The sequence below is a fragment of the Apteryx mantelli genome, chromosome 2 (genome assembly GCF_036417845.1).
Source record: "Apteryx mantelli isolate bAptMan1 chromosome 2, bAptMan1.hap1, whole genome shotgun sequence".
In the NCBI taxonomy this organism is placed as follows: domain Eukaryota; kingdom Metazoa; phylum Chordata; class Aves; order Apterygiformes; family Apterygidae; genus Apteryx; species Apteryx mantelli.
In genome coordinates, this window is record NC_089979.1 from 165,227,691 (window position 1) to 165,252,124 (window position 24,434).

At 39.2% G+C, this 24,434-nt stretch overlaps 1 protein-coding gene and 1 long non-coding RNA gene across 7 annotated transcripts in view; both read right to left on the reverse strand.

Moving 5' to 3' along the window:
* Positions 1-389: 389 nt before the first annotated feature.
* LOC106500083 (uncharacterized) lies at positions 390-3,296 on the reverse strand. The gene is made up of 2 exons (XR_001295318.2): positions 3,180-3,296; positions 390-1,279 (listed from the first exon to the last, which is right to left on the reverse strand). It is a non-coding gene; the product is annotated as an uncharacterized lncRNA (long non-coding RNA).
* Positions 3,297-4,010: 714 nt separating this feature from the next.
* CTDSPL (CTD small phosphatase like) overlaps positions 4,011-24,434 on the reverse strand; it is an 87,944-nt gene continuing 67,520 nt past the window's right edge. For 3 of the 6 annotated variants that reach the window (XM_013961762.2, XM_013961765.2, XM_013961760.2), the window contains 5 exons: positions 22,763-22,819; positions 15,634-15,726; positions 13,765-13,950; positions 11,744-11,865; positions 7,501-7,611 (listed from right to left, as the gene is read on the reverse strand). In XM_013961762.2, the coding sequence (XP_013817216.1) occupies positions 7,581-7,611; positions 11,744-11,865; positions 13,765-13,950; positions 15,634-15,726; positions 22,763-22,819 (489 nt within the window). In that variant the 3' untranslated portion in view covers positions 7,501-7,580. Of the gene's footprint in view, positions 7,612-7,951; positions 11,866-13,764; positions 13,951-15,633; positions 15,727-22,762; positions 22,820-24,434 lie in introns of those variants that run through there. The other 3 variants (XR_001295320.2, XM_013961763.2, XM_013961764.2) reach the window with 3 other exon arrangements.

A 24,434-nucleotide genomic window follows, 5' to 3' on the forward strand; every position in this document is an offset into this window, starting at 1 on the left:
CAAATCAGTCACTCTGCTTAAACATTTCCAACCCTCTCCAAAACCAAGATGCACATCCATTTTAGTGGTGACATCCCTAAAAATGTAGGAGAAGGTACAAAAATGGTGACTGTGCATTCTGGCCTGTCAGAAAGCACATCAACTGTGTTATTTTAAAAACATAAGAAAGCATCAGAGCTGACAGTCTGGTTAAAAAGGACTTTGTTTTCTCTTTAAAGTTTAATTTAAAGAAATCTAAAAAAGCTAGCAAAATTGGTTTCTGGTGTCACCTTATAGCTGACTCACTCAGGCATCTGAAAAGCATTTATTCCCTCAACACCTGAATCATGGATTTTCAGAAGGTACCACAGTGATACAGAATCAAATGAGACAAGGCTGCAACCTTCACAAAAGATACAAGAAATTACTTTATTTTTTTGATTTTTTTCCCTTTTTTACCCTTCAGACAATGGCGTTTCAGACAATTAAATTCTCTGTAAAGGTAAGAAAAGAAAATGCCTGCAAGCATCCAAGCAACTGAAACAATTCAAGAGGAAATAGCGTCTTGGAGAAACCAGGGCCAAATTTAACATCGAGTCATTAACTGGAACCTGACCTTTTCCCTGCTGTACATTATTCACTGTAAACGTTGGGAGATGCATCTCAAGGAGTTTTGCTCGTTTTAATTTAAATTCTCCATATTGGTTGGATTACATTAATTGAGTTTGACCTTAATTCTGTGTGTCAGGGGGAATATGCATTTGCAGATAATCTAAGGCTTGGAGCACAGAGAACTTCTTTATGTTGCTAATGGCCATGAAGGCATTATCTGCATTACAGCAGCGTGTCCGTATTGCCATCACCATCAGGGATCCACAGTGGTAGAGGCTGCGCCTGGCAAAAATCAAAGTTGCCATCTGTGAAAGGCAGGAATTCAGTCCGGAACTGAATCCCAGCCTAGAATTTAATTTCAAGGCAGCCTCCCCCTCACCATGGAAAGGCACGAAAACCTGTAGTGTTTATAGCTGAATTTACACAAATGTCCTTCTTCACTTTTTGCAAGGGCAGCTTACGTTAATAAGCACAGTTCAGGGCTGGAGCTGTAGGAGAATGAATGGACCTTCAGACTGAAGGCAAGGGATTTGCCTCACGGTGGACAGCGTTCCCCAGAGAAGCAAAACTCCTCTTTTTTTCTGGCCGGCACACTTCTCCCGTATACGTCTCGAAACACCCATCAGCGTCTCGTGGTTCCACTTTGTTTCGTCAGCGAACGTCGTCTTCACTTCCAGTAAGGCTGTTTCTATAAATCAAATGGCAACACACGCAAAATATAATATTCTTACCGAAAGAGCCTGGAACGCAAAACCCGGCTTCCCTTCTCAGAATTAGCGAGGAACAGATCTGCAGGGAGTTTAACGGGACAAAGCGAGCGCAAAAGTATCTGCAAAGAAGTTTGCAGACCTGGGGTAGCCCAGAGCGCGATTACACACAGCGCCGGATTTACTGCCTGCTGCCGAGTCCCACCTCCGTTCCCCTTCCCCGTCCCCTATCAGCCATCCGAATGCAGCCGTTTGGGAACACCCAGCCCAAATGACCTGAATTCACGGCTTGACTCCATACTTGCCCAGCTTCTCCCACTCAAGCACCTGCTAGCGCTCCCGTGGCTAATGTTGCACCGTTGTTAAAAGCAAAGAGAGGGGGAAAAAGCCGCCCTGGTGGCGGAGAAGGATGAACTTGCTATTCTGCAGAGCGGCAGGCACCGCTGCAATTTAAAGGCTGCCTTATTTCAGGATGGGGGGAATCCAGTTCAGGCAGAGAAGATCAGCAGACCACCCTTCTGTATTAACTCAAAAGTCAGATGCAAGGAGAGGTGTGTAATTCTTGGCTTTCCAGCAACTGGTATTTTTCAGGCAAGATTAAATCCCCTATGCTAGACCCCAAGCAGTGAGGGATGGTTTCTAATCTAGAGAATTTGCACTTGGGGAAAAAAAATAAGTGCTTAGGCAGGGAAGTATCTTAATTCTTCTAAAATGTGGCTCAAAAGAGAGGGGGGAAACAACCAGGTGAGAGCAAGCAAGGAAGCAGCTCGTCCAAGGTAACTCGGGGCGCCTGCAGCAGAGCTGGGCATGGTGCCCAGACCTGATGAATCCTAAACCCACCGCTTTCGTCCCGAAGCCCTCCTGCTCCGAGGGGTACGGCCCCACGTTTCCCGTCCGCGCCGCCTCGCAGGGCGAGGGAGCGAAGCTATCCATGGCGTGAAAGAGGATGTGCGCCGAGGAGCATGCAACTGCAGAAACGAGAGCAAAACGTCAGGGAAAGGTACTGCGAGCGGGATTGATGGCTTTAAAACCACTTTCTCACAGGAAAAGAGAGATTTCCCAGCTTGTTGGGGGGTTAAAAACAAGACGATGCGCTAGCAGGGACAAGCGCGGGGGCTGATGCCCCAGACCTCCGTTCCCTTCCATGCTCTGACCACAGTTCGTTCACGCAGGGAGCCCAGATACGGCCTCCTTGGCAGCACCTACCTCACCCAGCATCTGCACGAACCAGCTCAGCTGCCTCCCTCTGCACCGAAATGCGTATTTTTTTGCAAACCTGACAGCCCAAACAGCGCCTGGTCCGAGGCTCCGGGCACAGGTGCAATATTTAGCCTCGCTTCTGCAAGAGATCTCCTCGGCCTCCCGTCCCTCGCTGCCCCAAAGCTTTGGCGGACGCCTTGGCCCCACGCAGCCAAGCCCCCGCAGATCAATGCACGCGGAGCGGTGGGGAAGCGGAAGAGGTGCTGGGGGCGCTGCCTCCTCCCACATCTGCTAGTTTGGCACCAGATTTGTCCCCCCCCCCGCCGCAAATCAACATTTGTCTACAATTCTTGTTATGTTCCTCAGCCAAATCTCAAACAATTTGAAGTTTTCCTGCTTAAAAAAAAAAAAAAAAAGGTCAACAGCAAAGCTTTGGGGGGGGGGGGAAAAATCATGCTAGAGAAGGTATCGCAAAATCATTTTAAACTCAAGTATTCAAGAAATACTGATTTCCCCCTTTATTTTCATGCACTGATGCGATGATTCTGCATTTTCATGGAAGAAACAGAAAGCAGTAAATAAAATGAGTACGAATGCTTATCTATCTTGTATTCAGTTGTGGAGATACCAGTTCCTTTTGGAAAAGGAACTCAGCATTCATTAAGCAAATGAAGAAGTTACCTTTGAAATTCTGAGGGAGATTTTCAGCTGAAGGAAGGCACTATCCATGGACTTGTGGCGTTCAGTCCAAACAGGAGACTAAGATACCGAAGTTTTGGTGACGTTCTTACTTGAGATAATGACTTTTCTTTTTACGGCGCCTTTAAAAGGCAACGCTGCACAGCTGCACCATCTCGTGGTCCGACCAAGCCCTGCACGGACAAGGCCTTTAAACCCTCTTCGTGTCAGCAAATCATCAAACATGGATGAGAATAAAAGCCAAGCGCTGCCAGGCTGTACGGCAGCTTGTGGCACCGCAGTCCAGCACCACATAATCACCCTGCACCTTCAGCCATCTCCAGTACCTTCCAGCAGCTAATCCCTCTTCTCTGGGATGTAATATTCCAACCTTTCTCCATTTCAGACTGTAACCATTGTCCCCCCCTCAAATGCTTGCCATTCCCCAGTTATTACTTCAAGACCTATTCAGCAAGTTAGAGACCAGGCCCAGTGAAGCATTACTGATCTAAGTCTACCTTAACGGAATTGCTAAGACGTCTATAGAGGTTTCAGATACGATCAAGGCTCCATCGAGCTAAGTGCGTATACACAGTAAGCCTCTGTAGGCCTCACTACTTAGAAAAAAACATCAGAAGACTAATGGGTACAAAGCTACATACCCACGCTATACAGAGCCAAGGAAAGATTTTGTACATCCTGAAGCTTAGCCCAACTGTTTTACATAGCAAGTGGCCCTACTAAGCTAAAAATGGCTTCAGCTCTTGACAAAAATCTTCTTCATTTCATAAATGCATTTGCTCATGAAGAAACAAAATGGCCCAACACACCAGATGTGTCTGACAATTTTAGTTGCATAAAAATACATGTAAATTTTACATACATCCATGGTTCTGAACCTTTCACAGTTTGGCATGTAATAAACAGGTCATTAAGCAGAGACTAGGAAAAAAAAACTTCCAAAAATATTCTTAGAATGATTTCCCTGGGAAAAACATGCATGAAAATATTATGTCAGTGTCACCAGCACTCCTGTGGGATAACCTGCTAGCATACGCCTAATTCATACCAGCAAATGTCATCAGCATAACATCTCTTATTTTCAGACTCTTCCACATGCTACTCTCTATCCAAAGACTTTTTCTTTGCAATATTAAGATGCTAGTATTCTTATTCATACTAAAGATTTAGCTCAAAGATGTTTGCCAAATGAAAAGCAACTTCTCACCATCATCTTGTTCCAAATGAAACTCATAAAACACTGCTCCACCACTTCCCTCCAGTTTGCTTAGGGTATAAATGTGGTTCAACTGTAAACTGGTAGTCACCAGTTAACCTAGGACCAGTATCAGGTCCCCTGTTCAAAATCACCACTGATGGAAGTTTTTAGAAACAGGAATTTCCGTGCTTTTTGCCAAGCGCTGCAGAGACAGATGCCACTGCAGCCTGCAAGGGAAGTGGAACAAAATATAGTGATGCGTCCCCTGATCCATATTCAGGCACATGCTAAGCAGGCAAATCCATGGCCACCACCTGAAGAATTAACTGTCTGCTTCAGGGGGTGCCCTTGAATGCAATATGAGGGATTGCTGCACCCAGGAGCTAAAACAGTTGCATGGGAAACCAACACACTCTGCATCACTTCCGTTTTATTCTTAGCACCTTAATCCCCACAGAAGAATCCACTATCTTATTCCCTTCTCATCTCCAACTTATCTACAAGGCTTAGGTGGCTTTGGAAGCAGAAAGATTGTTTTTTATTCAAATTTGCAGCAAATTATCAAAAAAAACCCCACCCAAAACAAAAAAACCCACCCTACTGCCAAACACGCTTCCAGAGGAAGAACACTTTGATGCTTAGCAGTCAAAGCTTTAATTTTTATTAAAGCCTAGCAAGTCAAAAGACTCCGACAGGAATGGAACAAGGAGAACTTTCTGCTTTGACTACGTGAAGTCTTTGTTTTTCTCCCCAATATTTCCCCTAAGCAGAATGGTGTGGGGAGGAGAAGGGGATTCCTGGGGGGATTTTAACTATACACATTATCAGACATGAAGATGATGAAAAAAAACCATACATTGTTTATTAGCAAACTGAATTCAAAGCATGGAAAAAAAAAAGTTATAGTTACACTGTAAATGAATTTTGTTTTCATCACAGAAGCTTATAAAAACACGACAAAAGAAACAGATCTTTGAAGCCATTAACCCCTGAAACAAACCTCAAAATCCTTGAGTATAATGTTTATTGAAATGCTGGGAATTCATAGGTGTTGTACAATTGCATTTGTTAGGATGAAATAATCAGCCTTAATTATCTGGAAGAACAGCGCTTCTCAGATGGGAGTGAGAAATGATTCTGGCTTAGAGGTGAATCATCCACGCACCTTCAAGTAGCGACGGTCTTGTCCTAGCTGGAGTCCAACCCAAGATGATTGCTAAGGTTGACAGGGGCTTGATGAGTTGGGTTTTTTTTGGCCAGCTAACATGAAACAAATTTCTGTGCAAGACAAACAAACACTACTTTTTCCAGCATTTTCATGCAATTTACATCCTGATCAAATGTGTCAAACATTACTAAATCAAGGATGGTTGCAAAATTAAATGATGACAATCACAGAGATAAGAGCAGTGGAAGATAACTGTAAGACAGGTTTCACCAAGGTCCAGGGGATACGACTAAGCTGACACAACCATCCCCTCCAAAAATCAGTTCACTGCTGATCTAAACAATGACCAAACCTTACCTTTTTAAATGGCTATATGGGGAAGATGTGTAATTGCAGATGCAGATCTATTTTACTGAGTCAAATCAATTCTCTGTTAAGTCTACGACGTTACTAGTGTATGTCCTATGCTTCAGAAATGCTGGTTGACAAGGCATTAGGCAATTACAGGACAACCTGCTCTTTCACACAGCTCCCTTCTAATTAGCACCTGAGGAGGCTTTAAACCAAACATGCTTGGAAGCTGCCCAGGTTTGAGTTTGCCAACCTGTCAAAACCAATATATTACCCAAGGATCATTTCTTTTCCAGTAGCTCCTGTAGAACTAGCAGAGGAGCCCCAAAGAACTTTGCCTGGTTGCCTGCCAGCCTAGCTGGGCTGGTAGAAAACCTGGATTGAGCAGGTCTGCAGCACGAGGATTGCTTGCCAGGGAAACTGCTGGAGACTGCAGAGGCCCCGGAGCTGCAGCCCACCTGGAAGGGCCCCATCCCTTCTTGGAGGGAATTTCAGAACGGCTGGCTTTCCTTCGGAGCCGGAACACAATAAAAAGTGTTAAAAAAAAAAAGATTGGAAGGCATATGTACGTACAGACTATGGTGGATTCAATTTTGCAGGCACTGATTTTTAATTAGCCAGGACAGAACAGTATCTTTTTCTTACCTACATAAAAGAGCTAACTGTTTATGAATTTTGAAATACTTGCTTTACTGAAAGAAAGGAATCTTAATGCTAAGCAGCAGCTATGGAGGTTGGTACAATTATTTAAAAACAAACCAAAAAAATCAAAAAAAGACCCACCAATACGAAGTAAAGGCAGTTTACCTCATTCCAACTGATCATAGGAATAACAAGCAGAAGTAAGAAAAAAGAGAGTCTTGGGTTTTATTTTTAATTGCCACCTTGAGCCAACTGCTTAGTCTAACAGGCTTAAGGTTTTCTGCTCATAAAGCACTAATATGTGCCTTTTCCTAGAAAGGAAGGGTCTGCCTAAGTCTTACTATGTCAGATTAAAAAGTCCCAAAATAGATTTTTCAACCAAATAAAGTGTTGTATTCAGATATTCATTTGGATACAGCAATGATTTTAAGAACAGCTATTAAAGTAGCTGAAGTGAGCCCTTCAAAAGAAGTCACACAGCTTTGAGACTTGAACAAATTATGGTATGATCTCATCCAAGAGATCTAAATAGCTGGAACATCTGCCAGAGTCACCACCAATTTATTTAGCAGAGTTCATCAGTAGTTCATCAGCTCTGTTTGCACAAGCAGGTGCCAGGGCAGTCAATGAGGAGACCTATACATGATTTAAAAAGAGGAAAGGGGGAGGGAGAGTGGAATAGAGACGGGTGATTTTACTATCTAACATGGATGTGCACACAGCAGGAATAAAGTCCCTGTCAAATTACGGCAGTGGTTATTACTGAAAGGAGAGGGGCAGAAATTCTTTTTCCCAGAGAAGTATTACATGCACAAGTAACTATATTGTTAAAAATTTTTATTCGTGACAGTAAAGAAACCGTTCAATACCTGATTGACAACACTTCTCTCTCCTGAAAACACTCATATGGTATCTGTAGTGTTTCTCAAGTATCGCTGGATTGTTCATTGCATTAAAGTGTAAACAGCTCCATTATTAGAGGAAAAAAAAAAACAAAACAAAAAACAAGAAACATATCCATTGCTTACTCCTCTGTTAAGTAGTTCCCAACAGATCTTTAACAAGAAAGAAAGAAAGAAAAAAAAGTCAGCTGGATTTTTACAATATCATGTGAAACAGAAGACTGACAGCTGGTTTTGCATAGTTAGCCCAGAGATTTTTAAGCAATTCCCCCACGCAAGTCTCACCTGCCCTCCTTGCCGCACAAAGGCATACATCACAGCACCTTGGAAATCAGAGGCACAAACTTGTTTTTGTTTTACAAATAGGGCTGTGCGGTACTGTGTTTTATTAGTAAAAAGAATCCGTAAAACATAGGATTATGTGTTTGTAAATTATATAGCTACAGATATTTTACACTGAAATTTCAAAAGCTGCAACATCAGTACACACCAGTGTCATTTAGATACTTTATTGTCCCCGACCACTCTAATCAAAATCATGCTGTGATAAAGTGATTGCACACACTGATAACCAAACCTCTTCAGGTGTTGAGTTTCTTCAATGTATAACTTTGCTGTTTAAAAAAGGTTAAAGGGCAAAACAATAGACAAATTATTCTTCCAAAGCTACCCAGATGAACACAGCAATATCGTACATTTGCCAAGATCTTCCATTCAAAACTTGCCACATTTCCTGGTGTTTAACAAATATTTTGCGCACAGCCCTAGTTTACAAATGGCAATTTAATCATAACACTTCAGTTGAATTTCAAGAATCTAAGGCATTCTGCCTTACAGCTTAATTTAAAAAATACCTATACAGGCAAAAAACCTTTTTTAACCCAACATAAAACGGACAACAGAACTTCAGCTCAGGCAGCATTTCTTTAGCTGAATAGAACGATCAACTGGAAAAGACTTTTTAATACTTCTATGATAATATCCAGAAATATATCTGAAAACCAAGGTTTATAACAGCCCTGGTGACCTGCATGCATTAACTGCACTTTAAAATATGCAAGAAACTTAGGAAATAATATTTTTTCCTATTTTGATTTTCAAAATCTTGTATTTAAAATACAATCAAATACCCGTATTGTAAATTTTACAAACATTCCATTCATTTATCTGGCTTTATTGTTAGAACTATATTGCTTTGTTAAAATCTAGATATTCTAAATATATAGTGTACATATAACCAAGCAAGCTTAAAACTTGAAATTTTAGGTATGACAAATAGAGCCAAAATAAACATAGTTTGATAGTTCGATTCCCTGCCCAAATTAGGGATACTAAGGAAAGCCAAAATTTGATCTTAGAAGAACGCTCCCAGTTTTACGTCAATGGGAATCAGACACTTTTTTTTTTTAACCTTCATTCTGCAGTGAGAATTAACATGATTAGAAATCTACAACAGAAACTATAGAAAATACTCTTAAAATAGTAGCACGAATCATAACTGTTGCTAGGTTTGACCCCTCTGTGTTGTCACCAAGTATCATTTTAATGCTTTACTCAGTTAAAAAACAAGTCTTTTCTGAAATTTGGAGTATTTCAAGAGCCAAAACAAACAATACAGAATATGGTTGTACAGAGTGTCACCAAAACAGTTCTTCCAGATGCCGGAATGAAGTTCAGTTGTCCATTATATGTGGATTTTAAAACAATACAAGACACTTTAATAATCAACATTCATTCACAGACTTAAGGCAACTGGTTCATGAAATCGCCGCTTTCATAAATGCAAACTAATGACATGGTTTGTCTCATGTACAACAGGTCACAACCGTGAAATGGTAACGTCTCAATGGGGTTATTTATTGTCTAATCAAAATATTGTTTGGTCTAATGCTAGTGAGAAAAATCTTTGAGTTTTTTCAGCCATTCCTATCATACCTGCACAGCTAACTACAACCTGAATACTTCCCTGCAAACTGTATTTGAAGCCTAGAAGCGACAAACACAGTTGAAAATACTGCTCAGAGAACAACTTTTTGGCAGCTTATAGTTTCATTACTCTGAACAAAAACAAAATCAAAGAATCTTAAACTGAACCTAAATGTTGATGGACTAACCAGAATCCATACTTTTTTTTTTTTTTCTTTAAACAATGTATGGTTGGGTGTTTTTTTTTTTTGTCAGTTCTATCTTCTGTCGTGGCACAGAAATATACAGTACTAAGGTAATGCCAACTGGTAAGAAAACATGATGGCGATGCTGTACAGACTCATGAGCGTCATGGAACTGCCTGCAACACCCTCCTCACCACGAGACCCAGCAAGCACTTGGTGCAAAGCTGCCCTGCAAGGGGCCAAGTCATCTTTCCGTTTTGTACTGCACCTATGACAACCTACTCGCTGCCTGCGTAGGCTGGCCTGCCCTTCTATGAATGAATTTGTTAAGCTGCTTCACCAATGCTTTAAGACAGGGGTTACACCCCAAGTCCAGCACAAATTGTGTTGTTGGTTTTTTTTTCCCCCCAAGTCAAGACTTTTTCAAGAAAAAAAGGCAAAGGGGATCGGCTATTCAGAATTTAACAGGAGGCCAGTTAGAAGCACCGATTACTCCGTTTAACTTTCTTTGATGATAGCCAAACGTAGCTGCAATTTTTACGTTTGTAGATTTCTGGTGCGAAAAAATAATTAAAAGGTGACACTGGAAAGGAAGAAAAAAAAAAGAATGTGTGCCTTTTCCTTCAAAATGCTTAAAATAGTTAAAAGTTACACTAGGGTACCAATGACACCACAAAAGAGTAAATGCTAAGCAGACTGAGAAAAGGTTTCAGTTAGAATTTTAAACCTCTCGGAATCAGAGACAACATCTGTTCAACTCCGAAAACAGAGGATGACTTTAGAGAAAAATCCTGCCCTTTTAGCAAGAGTTGATACAGCTCCCAGTCTGCACCTCACACCTTAGGAAAAAGAAGAAAAACAGAGAAGATGGAAAAACACTTTCTGCATTTTTACTTACAAAAGAAAGGAGAAGGCTTTATCCCAATTGAAAAAAAATACAACAATAAAAAACATCCTTTGCAGGTCACCTTTAACTGAATTCTCTGGTATATCAGGTACCATCGGATTAATACATAAGGGTGGGGAATGAAGCCTGCATTTTATTTATTCCCCAAGTTTGCAGCTTACAGAAAATGTTTCATAGCACAGGCACAGTGGCAAAAACAGTATAACAGCCGATGGTCAACTCCATTTGGTGAGTAAACAGTAGCAGCAATTAAAAGAAAAAAGTACTCCAACCAGCTCAATACAGATCCAGCTTACCCAGATGGGTTATTTTGTAAGAAAAGAATTTTAAACTAATAAATAGATCTCCTCCCCGTTCTCCCAGGATAACCATTTTCCAAATAACGATATGGCATGGCAGTTGTGCGTAAGCAGAGACAATAGAACTTCATCTGTCTAGAATAAAAGGTGCGTTAGATCTATTTGCCACCCTGTTTTCTCAATTACATCATTCCCTAATACTCGAACAACTGCAGATATGTTCAAAACGATGTCCAAAATCATATCAGTGAAACAAACATGTAACGCAAATCACCCCTCCCACAAACTCTTAAACCTTCTGAGCATGACAGAATGTAATACAACTTAATGTCAATATGGAGACAAGAACCCAGCATCTTTGTTTCAACTTTTTCCTTTGTTATATATTACAGTGCTCTATAAAATTTTTCCTTTTTCCTTTTAAAGCATTTAGACAATACAAGACTAAAAGATGTCTGGAAATACGTCTTATACAAAAATGAATTTTTATCTTAAAATAACATTCAAAAAGGCACTTCATTCTGTAAGAAAAAATTCAGAGTCAGGTCAACTGCTCTAAGCAGGGGGGGGTAACATTGTCTGCATAGTGGGAGGGGAAGAAAGGGAGAGAAATTAACTGCTGAAATACAAGCTTCTTTTTTTGGCATGTTTTAAGAAAAGCTGATCCAGTAAAAGGTGTCCATTTATGAAATTCATTAAAAGAGTCCCATTTAAAATAGCTTCTTTTTTTTTTTTTTTTCCTTTAAAAAAAAGTAGTCTGAACACATGACCTTAGGAGTCAGGCTTCTGAAGGCTTAATAGCATCACTCATGATTGTCCTTCGTGTCCAATGTAACAGGAAGATCAAGAGTAGCACTTCTGATAGGAGTGACCTCCCCAAAGCTTACGCTTGAAAGAGCTGAAAAAGATGGAGACAGCCTCTAGCAACTGCAATCTAGTAGCAGAAGTCAGTCAAAGTTAAGGGCTACCTGTTGCAGAGTTTATGAAGCATACTGTAAACTTCTTCCTCTTTGCTTAGTCCTTCAAAGAAAGGAATAAGATCTAGCAGCTCCGTGTCTGTCATGTCATCAAACCAGGACTGCACAGGCACCTGCAACAAAGCAAGCAACAAATGCTAAGACGGCTTCGTGACGTCAAGAAAGCACGCGAGCTTTGCCTGCGCGGACGTCCCATAACGCTCACTGCCACCGCAGTAAGGCAAATTGCTAGTCATTAGAATTCGAGTGCAGCGCCAGGTTCAGGCTCATATTCTCTCGTAGGCAGCTACACACAGCGCGTTAACCCCAGATGCAGCGTTCAACCAGCAAGACACGCAGCTGACCTTCTCCTACATGGAATACTCCAGGTAACCTACAGGAGACAACACCAGGCAGCTCAGTTTGTTCTGTCTCCTTGATATTCAGAATAGACTGGGAGGAAGATAGAGATTATGAAGCTGTATTGACACTCCGTTTGGGAAGAATTATTTACGGGCAAGTCATTTTTTCCTTTAAGTATTATCAGCGTGAGTCACTGAACATAGGCATGCAGCAACAAATCCCTCTGGCAAATGAGACTGAGGAGGAAATATTTAAACAGTTAGTGCAGAGGATTAAAATCTAAGGCCTTGAAAGTGGGTTCAGAGAAAAACGCATATAACAACACTCCTTAAATGTGCGGGCTGAATTTGGTGATGGAGTTCTGTGTATCTTCACTATGTAAGTATACTGAGGACTTTTAAAGACTACTTTGGATCTAGTTACATGCTCTGGTTTCTGCAGAGACTCAAATATCAGTTAGCTAGCAGCACTTTTCTGTACATGACTAAACCATTCTGACAAGGCCCTTGATTTCATCTCCCGACCTTCTACAGCTCATTATTTTCTTGGCCCTGAATTCTGAGACACCAAATGACGATCTGGATCAGGTTTTTAATTGTAACCACAAAGATAACCAAGAGCTGTAACTCTAAGTTATTATAAATAGCAACTTTAAACCATGTGTGGCACCAACCAGAAACATGTTTTCCCCTAATCATTTAGGGCATCAGAGTATTAAGATCTGAATTTAAAAGCTGATTGCTGTAAGACAAAAAAGCTTACTTAAAATGCTATTTCTGTAAGAGGCAGGACCATGCAAACGGTGTTCCTAATAAAAACTTCCTATGTTAGTTTTAACAGTTCACAAAAAAAGCCTGAAAATATCAAAGAAAACATTACACAGCCTGGTTGTCTGAAAGTCAGTAGATCTAAGGGGAGTTCCAGCTTGCTATCCTGGCAGCTACAAAACAGATGTGAACATCTGTACTGATTTGTAGCAATTGATGGAGCAAGTACCAGGCCATTCCATTACAGGTTCTGGAGCTAATATGAAATACATAATGAAAGTGTGCACTGCTCCTCATTATTTTCTCTTTAAGTACTGTTGACTGCATTTTATCCTTACTTCTAAAACTCGATGAACTTGTTGACTAACATTTCTAATCATGAAGTGAGCTATCATAAAAATACTTAAAAGGAGAAGCATAAAAATGCAACAGGACCTTGATTTTTTCCCCCTAAGCCATGAATAGAGAAGAGATAGTAACTAGTAAAAAATTCATTCACACAATGAAGGAGATGGAGTACCAAAAGCAGTTCAAATAAGCCATCCTTACTGTAATCACCACTCTGAAGAACAAAAACTGTGCTGGAGGGCAACCTCACTACTTAGAGCTAGGCTAGTTATGCAGGTTCTACACTGCTTGGTAATTTTCACAGCTGATAGACTTCTCACACCAAAAGCTAAGATTGAAAACAGATGAACAGTCATGAATTGTGACACACTGCCAAGGTGGGTTTGCTCTAGTCCTTTCACCATTTGACAGTGAACACTAGAATCTACCTGCAGTCTGAATGCTAAAACTAACATAAATAGCATTTTGAAAGTGTATTTTCTGAATCAGAAAGTCTGGGCAAAGACCAGAAAGATAAAGTTACATGCGAGTACCTTAAGTACTGAGAATACTTACTGCATTTTCAGGATGGAAGATGTAAGATGCAGGAGAATTATCTACTATAATAACTTTACTCAGCTCACGTCCCAGTCGACTCAGATCCTTCACATAATTTCCTCGGTGGAAAACACAGGATTCTCTAAAGAGCCTTGCCCTGAACACACCCCAGCGATCCAGTAAGTCTGCTACTGGGTCTGCATACTTAAAAATAGAAGTTAGAAACCTGAAGTTAGCAATCTGCAGATAAGACTATTTCACAGAACTAAACAGAGAAGGGACAGAAAGTAATTTCAGATAAATGTTTTCTCTTCATTTTGTTCCTTCCTTTTTATTAACTACCAGCAAACTTGAAGTGTTTAGTACAATGATAACACAAAAGTAGAACAGTTATCTTTCTAAAGAACGTAATTTGCACGCTAATGTTTTCTGCGATTTATTGATTTGCTTTTATTTTTAGGGTCACCTTACAGTTGTCCTTTCACACCTAAAAGATGGTGGATCCAGAGACCTCACCTAACATTACCATAAAACCAATGAACACTAATAGAAAATCAGTATGAAGCCAATTCCAGGGCAGATTCATTTCCCTGTACCTCTGAAGATAAAATGCAATGAAGGCATCTGACCTTGATGTAGCTTTCTCAGATGATGCCGATGGAATGACTGGGTCAGTAAGAATCTTAGGATTATTGAACTATGTAATTGGGCCACAAAAGATCAGATAAAGATACCATTAGGAAAAATGCCCATGTACAATACTGGAAAATTCTCAAAAGGACAGCATCGCATCTCAAATACATACATCTTTCTCTATATAAAATGATACTTTAAGGGAGGCATGACTTAGGATCCAAAATCTGACAAAAATTGTTCAAGAAAAAGTATCTAAATAAGAAACCAGAGCATGAGTGACTATATACTTGAAAATTGTAGTTAGAACTTATTTTTGCAGGATAGGAGTTACTGTTTTTCCAATTTTTTAAACTGAGAAACAAAATGAGCATTGAGGTCAACCATCTCTTGACTATGAAAGCTGTTACACAGATAACTGCAGTAAGAAATTTTTTCACGTTTTAGGATTTTCACAGTGTGATTGAACAGACTATGATAAATAGGTTGCAGTGAAGAATCCTCTGAAAGGAAGGAAATCTAGTAGATCAAACAGGGTCCTGTCCCCTCCCACTGATCTCTACCGTCTTAAAGACTTGCAAAGATTGTTATATAGACTTACTATGCTACAATAATTTTAAAAATGATCAATATAGTTTTAAAACAAGACACCGCAAATACAATACATTGAAAGAACCGAAGAATTTAAGATGTCTGCTGCCGTAATGTCTACCACAAAACTACCTACAAGGTACTACAACTACCAAGGATCAGAGGGCACAAAATATTCCTGTTGACGTTTCAGGCTTTACAGTGCCTAATTTTCTAACCCCAAATTATAATCGCACCTTGACAGTACAAAAGTGTGCTCCATATTTTCATACCCAAGTAATTTCTGAATCACTGGCTGATTACGCAGATAGCGTTAAGTACAGTGTATTTTATTTCATGCCCAGCTTTAATATACTGCTTTAATCGCACACTATTTGTTCTAATTCCCCACTATAACCATGGCAACTCGTAAGCCTTTCATATTGGCATTATGAGCAATGCATGGAGGCTACATTATGAGACAAGCCCATATGTGATATTGTTACCATGGTAACACTTACCCACACACTAGCAGACAAAGTACACACTGTCAGACAAAGAAGCAGAAAAGAAGGGGAAAAATTAAGATAGTACCGACCACAGGAATAGTTATCCACAGAAAATCCACTCAGAAGCCCACTAACCAGCACCGTAAGCGTTACTGAGAGGCAGAGACCAACCAACCTTGGCTAGACTGGCTGTGAAGAGTACACATTCAAAGAGTTCTCCCATCCTCTGCAGAAACTCATCCACGTGTGGTCGTTTCAATACATAAACCTGCAATGACAATGACTATTTAGGTCAAATGATGTTCAAGGTAAAATGAGAAAAAAAACAAACAAACAACAAAAAACCCCCTCCACATTGCTGTAATCCTAACGCTTGAAGAAACAAAGTTAGCACGCAAGCAGTTCAAACAAAAAGCTGAAAGAAAAAAAGCATACAAGATAAAAGAGATAAAAGTAGACATTCGATAATGAGAAATTTGAATGCATGGGCTGCAAAGACCCATGCTGATTATGCAATTGCAAACACTGTGCATCTTCTGCAGTGATGCTTTCTGAAAAGCTCATTAAAGGCAAAGCGAGACAGTAGGGCTTCTCGAGAAACGAGGACTCGGATCTCTCAACTGAAATGATTTTGGTGCTGCTGCCTTCAATCCTGAGCCTTACAGAAAAAGTAAATCTGAAGAAACTGTTATGATGATAGGAATTGCACAACAGGGAACTGTTTTCTTCCTGTGGCTAATTCTTTCATTTTCTAAATTCCAGGCGCTGAGCGCCATATCGCAGTACAGATAGCTATCAGCCAGCTAGATCTGTAGAGAGCTATTCACCAAAAATTTCCATAGCACCACTCAGTGTGCAGCAAATGCTGCTTTTAAAATTCAGTGGAAAAGCCTACAACATCTTCTACTGCAGCCTTGTCATAGATATTCATGATATCTCTCATCTTAAATAAGTATTCTCAATTTCTCTCTTCTTAAACAACTCAGTTTCAACAAAGGAGCTATTCTGCCTATTTGCACTGACAGCCATAGGTAGCTTGGTTGCTTACACTGATTAATTAATATTAAAACCATCCCTGCCGCTCTTTTTAGAGCAAGGAAGATGCTTTGCATTCACAGAAAACACCAAGATAAGATAACTCCTGTCCAGAGAGCTTACAACTAGTTCAAAATAAACTGGGAAGCTGAAGAGGGGAGTCTGCTTGAAAAAATATTTATCTTGTTTGCAGTTAGATTAAAAGTTTGAGAAAACACTGGCAACATTTTATCTTCTTAGTTTAGCAAACAATCCATAATACTGGAAATGTCAAACAGAAAAGTAATATATAACTGAACTCAAGAAGTACAAACATGATGCAACTTCAGTAATTTCATTCTTCAAAATGTAGGAGAAGTGGATTAATTGTATGCATTTTACTAGATTCATACTAACTAAAAGGCAAAAAGCATAAGGCACCCAGAGAAAAAGCCTGAAGGAGAAAAATACGGAAATGTTAGCTTGAAGTGTAACAATTACAGCCTTTAGTAAAAAGTTGCATAGTAGAGACCTGAAATGGAAAACCTAAATGTGAAAGCAAAATTTTATTAAAAACATATATGATGGAGCTGTACATTAATGACCAAAGCAAAAATGTTAACTAGTTTTTCACTTTGCTTTATGCAGCACATAGCTCAAAGCATGAAGATTTGTTTTATAAGTTATTTCTATTAAGTTTAAAAGTTTATTTCTGCCATCTCAAGAAATTCAAGCAATACATTAAAGCAATGCATTCAAACTTCAATATGGAGAACAATTTATAATCTAGATTTATTTTTTATATTTTTAAACAACCTCAGCAGGCACCTGACCAATCAATTAAGTAAGTGTGACATTTTATGAATTCAAGTTAAAGACACTTAACAGATGTACTTCAGCACTGCTCTCTTTCCAGATAATTGCAGTGAAGTTTCCTGTATTTCACTGGGCATAAACCAAGTAATTTCCTCTCCTCTAACAGTGCAATTAATTTTTCACTTAAAACTAACAGAACAACTTACTTTAGTAGTATTTCCTTTCCAAATCATTTCTTCAAATTTTTTTAAAGAGACAGTACATTTGCAGTCACTCTCCATTTGAGGAGTGTATTTGGTTTGCCAGTTATGAGGAAAGACAGTATGATGCGAGTTACTAATTAACACTAGAATTCATTATGAAGCTCTTAATTCTTCAACCTTAAATTCTATTCCTACACTTATTTTGGAGAGCACAAAGACCCAGGCAAAAGAATTCCCACCCCAAAGTCTTAAAACCATTCTTGGAGAGAAAGTTCCGGAACCTAGTATTCCTTTCCCTTAAAAAAAAAAATTCAGTGTTTTCAGTCACAGCAAAAGAAGTCCTCCTTTTCCTCTCCATCCCTATCTATGTCTGTGTCAGTGAAGCATTTTCCCTTGGAATGCAATTCTGGACTCCAGGCCAAGCCTTGAGGTGCTTGCAACACAACCTGTCTCCTCCATGAAGGTAGCGGAGCGTACAGTAAATCAACCCAGCAGCAAGAGTCCGAGAGCTTCTTAACCAAAGACTTGTGAACAGAAGTGGGTTTAAAAAGTAAGTATTTGAAATATGCTCTCTTTGGGTGGTTTGTAAGTCTTCTGTAGTTCTGTAGCAGCAACTAGTCCGTATCAGCTGTAAGTATATGGTGTTTTTAAGTTGTATCGTCTCCATTCTGCAGTTTAGACCTCCTGATCCATTACAGAGCTCCCTCTGCTTCCCAGTTAGGTATCTCTTGCTGTTTTTCCTCATCTTACCTACTGGGCCCTGGCCAACAGATTTTCTCCTCATTTAAGTGCCTCATTAATAATACACACAACCTATTAGGATGATGTCTCACCACATTTTTTTCCCTTCTTTCTCTAAAAAGCCCCTACTTCTTCACCCCCTTCTTTTAAAAAACGCTAATTTTTCCAGGACAACATTTCTTAGTACTGTGGATGGATATTCCCCTCAGCGTTGCTTTCAGAAGTCACACTTAGATCCTGGAAGCAACTGCAAGTGTACTGGTATCCTGGGCTACAGAATCTCTTTGGTTTACTTCACATAAAAAGCTTTCTTTGACTGACAGTGCGGCTCTTTTCTCCTCTTCCTCATTTGGAATTTTTTCCCTTCACTTTGTTAGCTGCTGGACTTGAATCTCAATGCTGCATGGTTATTTGTGGCTTGGCTTTTTCTCTGTTGCATGACGTCTTCAGTTTAAGTCTCTAGACTAACTGGCTCCTGGCATTTTTCTGAGATTTATATACCGTCCTCGGGGCATTAAAAAAACGTTCCAGTTTTTCTGTGCTATATATGCTCACTAAATTATTCCTTATCACAGTAAGAATTCAGAGGAATAGTCTTTTTTTGGACTTTTGAAACATAAAACAGGCACTACGCATGTTTTCACAGTATTCTGTATTTACAACTGTTAATGGTAGAACACAAGTAAATATCTTCAATTGTTTTCAAGCATTTAGCATTTCCACATATGTTTTCCATACCTCAAAGCAGTCTTAATCTGAAAAGACTTAGTATTTGCAAACCAAAAGAGAAACCCAGCTTAATTTTAATCCATTAAAAATAGGATACACAGAATGGCCTTTTAAAATTAACTTTAAAATAATGCAATCTTCAAGTAATGACAAAGAAATCAGCCCATGACAACTCAAGCTTCTGTAATCTCCTATTTCATGGGATAGGTGGATCTTCCGAACAGCAAGCAGAAAATAACACATGCTCTTGTGTCTTGTCTTCCTGGTTCACACAGTTGTGGTTGCCTCCCAGTGCAAGTAACCAAGAATAGGCCAGTTAGAATGGATACAGCCTATCCTGGATTACTTGAACCAGGTCACAGCCTTCTGTAACAGAATTAAGGAATTTTGTCCTTTATAGGAAGAAAGGTTATTATTCAAACAGTGTTTTCCTCCACCAATGAAAAAAAACATTTGTACATTATATTCAAAGTATGTATGCTAAACAAAAATGAGTAATTATTAAAAACAAATTACATTAAAGAATGGAATTCCAAGCAATACCAAAACAAACTCTTCCTGGCCGCGCTCTTCACTCTTTACTACAGACAGCACGAGGCACAAAGGCATTGCAAGTTAATTTGAATAAAAGAAAGGACTGCTGTACCTTAAGACTCTTCAGCCACTGTGTATTACAGCTATTTTAATGCATGGTTTCTAATCCAGGGGTTGTGACCACTGTGCACTTGTTAAATGGGAATCATGTTCCAAAAGAGAGGATAAATTTGTGCAGAAATTAAGTTAAAGGACAAAACAGACTGACCATCTTTTCTGCACCCACTATTCTCATCTGCAATAAGCTTCCAGAGAGCACTCTCAGTTGCAACACATTTCACTGGACTTCCCACAATTTCTCATTTATCATTTGGTAGAATGGGGGAACAACTTTGATTCTTTTTATTCAAAGAACCAGAGAGAAATTAGAGAACTGGCCAGAAGACTGTCAGTTTGCATTAGAAGCACCCTCTTTTCTAACTGCTATAATTTCCAACATGAAGCTTGAAATTAATTTGTAGCTTTAGCTGTCTTGTAGGTGGGCATAGTCTCTGCAGGCATGAAAACATCTATAACAAAAGGAAAGAGAGGTATCTCAACAACATGATTTATTTCCTGGTAAAATAAAGTGACCATGGCAAATCCATTCTAACAGACAGGTATGTTAGGCTGGAGACAGAAAGATGGGAGAGGGACAAGTGTTGTTCAGAAAAGCTATTTTTTATATAGGGAAACTGGTTTATATAAGCACTCTTTAAGATGATGATTTGAACTGTCCTCCCTCTAGAAGAGCAAGAGCCTCTCTGACCTTTGCATTATAAAGGACATAAGTGAGAATAAACTCCTCAAACTAAAGACAGCCTTTTTGAATTCCTCTGTGGCACGAGTGGAAGACTGCAATGTTTAACATGAACAAAAACTCGCTAGATAAGTCTGTCTCAAATCTCTTGCAAATGTACAGCAATACAGGTTCCTTCACAAGTGAAGGTATTTTAATTCATCGTGTAATAGTAACTTGTATTTTCGTTATATGACATTTGAAGAAAACTTAAGTCAAATTCCTTTCTGAATGGGCACTTTCAAAATAGGTGTTCTCCATGTGTTTTCTATGGAGTTGGGTCTAAGGCAGAGCTTGAGTACAATAACGCTCTTTCAGAAAACCTCTTGTTTGACAAGACACCGTGTTACTGATAAAACACGTACGGATTTGAACTACTGACAGTACAGTTCCATAACATGTCAGAGATCCTGTGATATTTTAAACATGTGGAAGTACTCTCCAATGACAATTATTAATCCTCGAGTACCTAAACTCCTTAAGAAAACAGACAAACATTATATAAATGCTAGATTCTGACAGATAACAAAAGGTGCTGACATTGGGTCAGTTCATGCTCTAACTGAAAAGATACAGGTTTCATTTGGGAACCACTTGCTAAAACTCTATAGCCTGGGTTAATTCATGTCAGACTGAGCCAGAACACCCGCTTTCGCTCTTCAAATTACCACACTAAAACATAAAAATACAGGCAATAGTTGTAGATTAGTTTGGCTGCAGAGTTGGTTATAAACACAGGAATCCAAGACCTTGCGTGTTCTGCATAACCTATAAATTACTTTTACTTCAAGGATCTCAAATTTCTGTACCATTAACTTCACTTTAACAGCTCAGATGGGACTGAGATATTTTACCTATTATAGAGATTAAGAACTTGAAATACAAAGGGATTAAGCAATTCCTAAAAACTACACAGGAAATCTCCAGCAGAGCACATTTAGAGACTAACTTCACTTGACCTTCTCTATCAAGGGCATCCTTCCTCCCCTTCACCTTTAGGGTATGCACAAATCCACTCCCCTTGACCAGGGTTTTACAACTGCGTATTTAAATAGAAACCCATGCATTTTTCGCATGCAGTCACCCTGAGTGCCTAACTGCATTAAGTTTGTTGAAGAACCTGAAAATTTGCAACAAAGTAGGACGGGAAAGCATAGGCAACTATCTCCAGCTTTAAGTGCTCGACTGTAAAGCCTTAAGTCTTTTATTATGTTTTTTTTCAATATGTAAATATATAATATTGACAAACTAAGTCATCACTATACTAGGTATTTCAAAATTGTTAGACAATTTATTTCCTTTCAAAAACATTCTAAAATATTTTGGGAGAGAAAAAGTCTGCCTTACAGCACCAAACAATTAATGCCCGCATCAAATGAGGACAGACACTATCACAATAGAAAAACACACAGGTGACATTTTGAGGGTTAAAGCGCTTATTACTTGCACACTTAACAGATTAAAACACCTTAAATATTGTTTTTCTACATAAAACAGGCACAGTATAGAAGCAGTCAGAGCGACTATCATTTTAAAACGTTACAAGTCCACTGGCTGGTATTTAATAATTCTTTTAACAAAGTAACAATTACATTGTTTCAAACAATTGCAAGTTTCAATATCAGAAAGGCTCAACTTTACATCAACTGGTGCAAACCTGTCTCCAGCATGAACTTTAGGGTCTCTCTGAAGAGGAAAATCTACAGTACTATAATTTATTTCATTCAACATTTTCAGAAATGGCTACTGATGAAAGACAAACTGAGATACATTAAGGGGACAGATTTTCCAATTATGGGTGTTTGCATTCACTGAAAGTCATTTCGCAGCGTCTTAAAGTTTTGAAAGAGCAAGACATAAACAATTAGTCTTTTTAAATTTTGTCTGGACCACTTGAAGAGTCCTAAGCAGAGGAGCCTAAGTTACTTACAGGAAAAAAAAAAAGGGACAGAAGTTAAACACAGATCGGCACAAAAACTGAAAAAAAATGTCTTTATGCTTCTACAAAGCTGTGTTCATATGAACCACCAACATATACCGAAGCTTACTTCCATCCACTTGTCTGTGCGGGGAATGAGAAATGCAGCATTCAAGCAGTTTTTCTGGGACTAGCAATGTTTGAAAACCTTTCATTCTCTACATTTCCTGTTTGAAAATAATTTACAGTCGACAAGGAGCCAAGTACTGAAGTCCTGAGAGGGATATTCTAGAGAACTGAAGCAGTTAAAATGGAGAGTAGGAGTTGGTTAGAAACTACGTACCTGATCAAACACGGATGCCTTTCTGAATGATATTTTCCAGACTACAGCTTTTGCATTTTGCAAAAAGACTAGTTATGGAGTGTAATACAGCAAATGGGGAGAAAAGTAACAAACACGCTGGGTATTGAGGACCGTTCCACTACCGAGTTAGTGCTGAGCAATGCTTACCTGATGTATGGTTCCATCAATTTCAACAGGAACAATGAAATCAGCGTTGCTAATTGGCTGGAAGAGCGACAAAAAGACAAATCGACATTAAAAATAAGATCATTAGAGAAGAAATTTCGGGGTGGGGGGGGGAAGGGAAAAAAAAGAGCCCACACCTTTCAGGAATGAGTCCATAACATTTCTGGTTACAAGATCTACTTTGTGTGCACATGTCGTTCATGCACAAAAGTTAAAAAAATAAAAAAGTCTTATACAGCTGTATTCGCTGGATGGTGTGTTTTCCATCTTTCCTCCTATTTTTTGAGCTTCATATAATCTAAAACACTCTACTGCTTGAATAACCCTCACTACTGCTGAGTACATATTGAGCCTGCTTACCAGTATAAATATCTTGTCAGATAACTTTTATGGAGTCTGGGTGGATGACAACAAAGAAATTCAGCTATTTTCTTCAAATATCTATAAGCACAGATTCTACTTTAGATAATCAATTACTCATCAGTTAAAAATAAAGAAGCTGACAAAAGTAGCATCTGATATATTTGAACCAAGAGCTGCAACAAGGGAAGACTAAGTAATAGTCACATGATTCCCAGGAATCTGAAAAACTTGTTATGCCAGTCAAACTAATCATGCAAAATTGAATTTTAATCCAAAAGAGAAGATGAAGCACACTATCCAAGATCTCAAACCCATTTTTCTAAACAGTTTGAGACAATCTGCTACTTAGACTTATTGTGAAGAACTGTCAGTCTATCAAAATGATTCCTTGCAAAAAAGCTTAAGTAGAAAAATGTCCTTGCAAAAAAGAAGATTTAAGAGAATACAGCTTAATCTTGGCTAGACAGTAGTGGTAGTTGGTGAATGCAGAACTAAGAATGTTTACTAGTTTCAGTGGACATCAAATCTGGACAGAAACCTTCAGTGTGGCTCATGTATTACCTCTGTGATGAAAAGATCACATAAACATGCCTGGGTGAAGTTTGTAACTCACGTCATGTTCCACAACTTGGAAACAGCTGAGGCACGGAGCTGCCAGATTTAGTTTTACTGATTAACAGACAATATGCTTCACAGATAACAGCCTACAGTGAGGACTGGTAATAGCCTGGCTGATAACTGGGGTGACATTATTAAGCTTATGATGGAGAGCATCTTCACTCAGCTCTATCAGACTTATACAGGCTTTCCCATGTAATTTTCTGGATCAGCCAAAAGACTGATCTTAAGTGCCAGTAAGAGAGTGCCCCTGAAAAGTTTTTGAGTCCAGAAACAGTATTCAAACTGTTTGGGAGGGTGGTATCAAGAAAGCAGAGAAGCACTAAAGGTAGGTAGATAGAAAAGCAGATCACAAACTGAGAAGCCTAAACAGGTGCTCCAGGAAAAAAAACAGTAGAAAGGGAATTCTGCAGCATTAATCTGATAGCATCACTTTGAACCCATTCACTGGAGAAATGAGATTCTAACTCCACTGCCAAAGCACCTTTTTGAGAGGACAGTAAGACCACCATAAGGATTTATACTGAGAGCCATACCTGAGATTGTAAATACCAAAGTAATAAAAGAAGCTGGTATTATCTGACTTCTTACTCTGTCTCTGACACAGCATTCTCAGAAGCAACACTGCATCTACTCGTACTGACAAACCAGTACAGGGAAATGAACCTTTAGA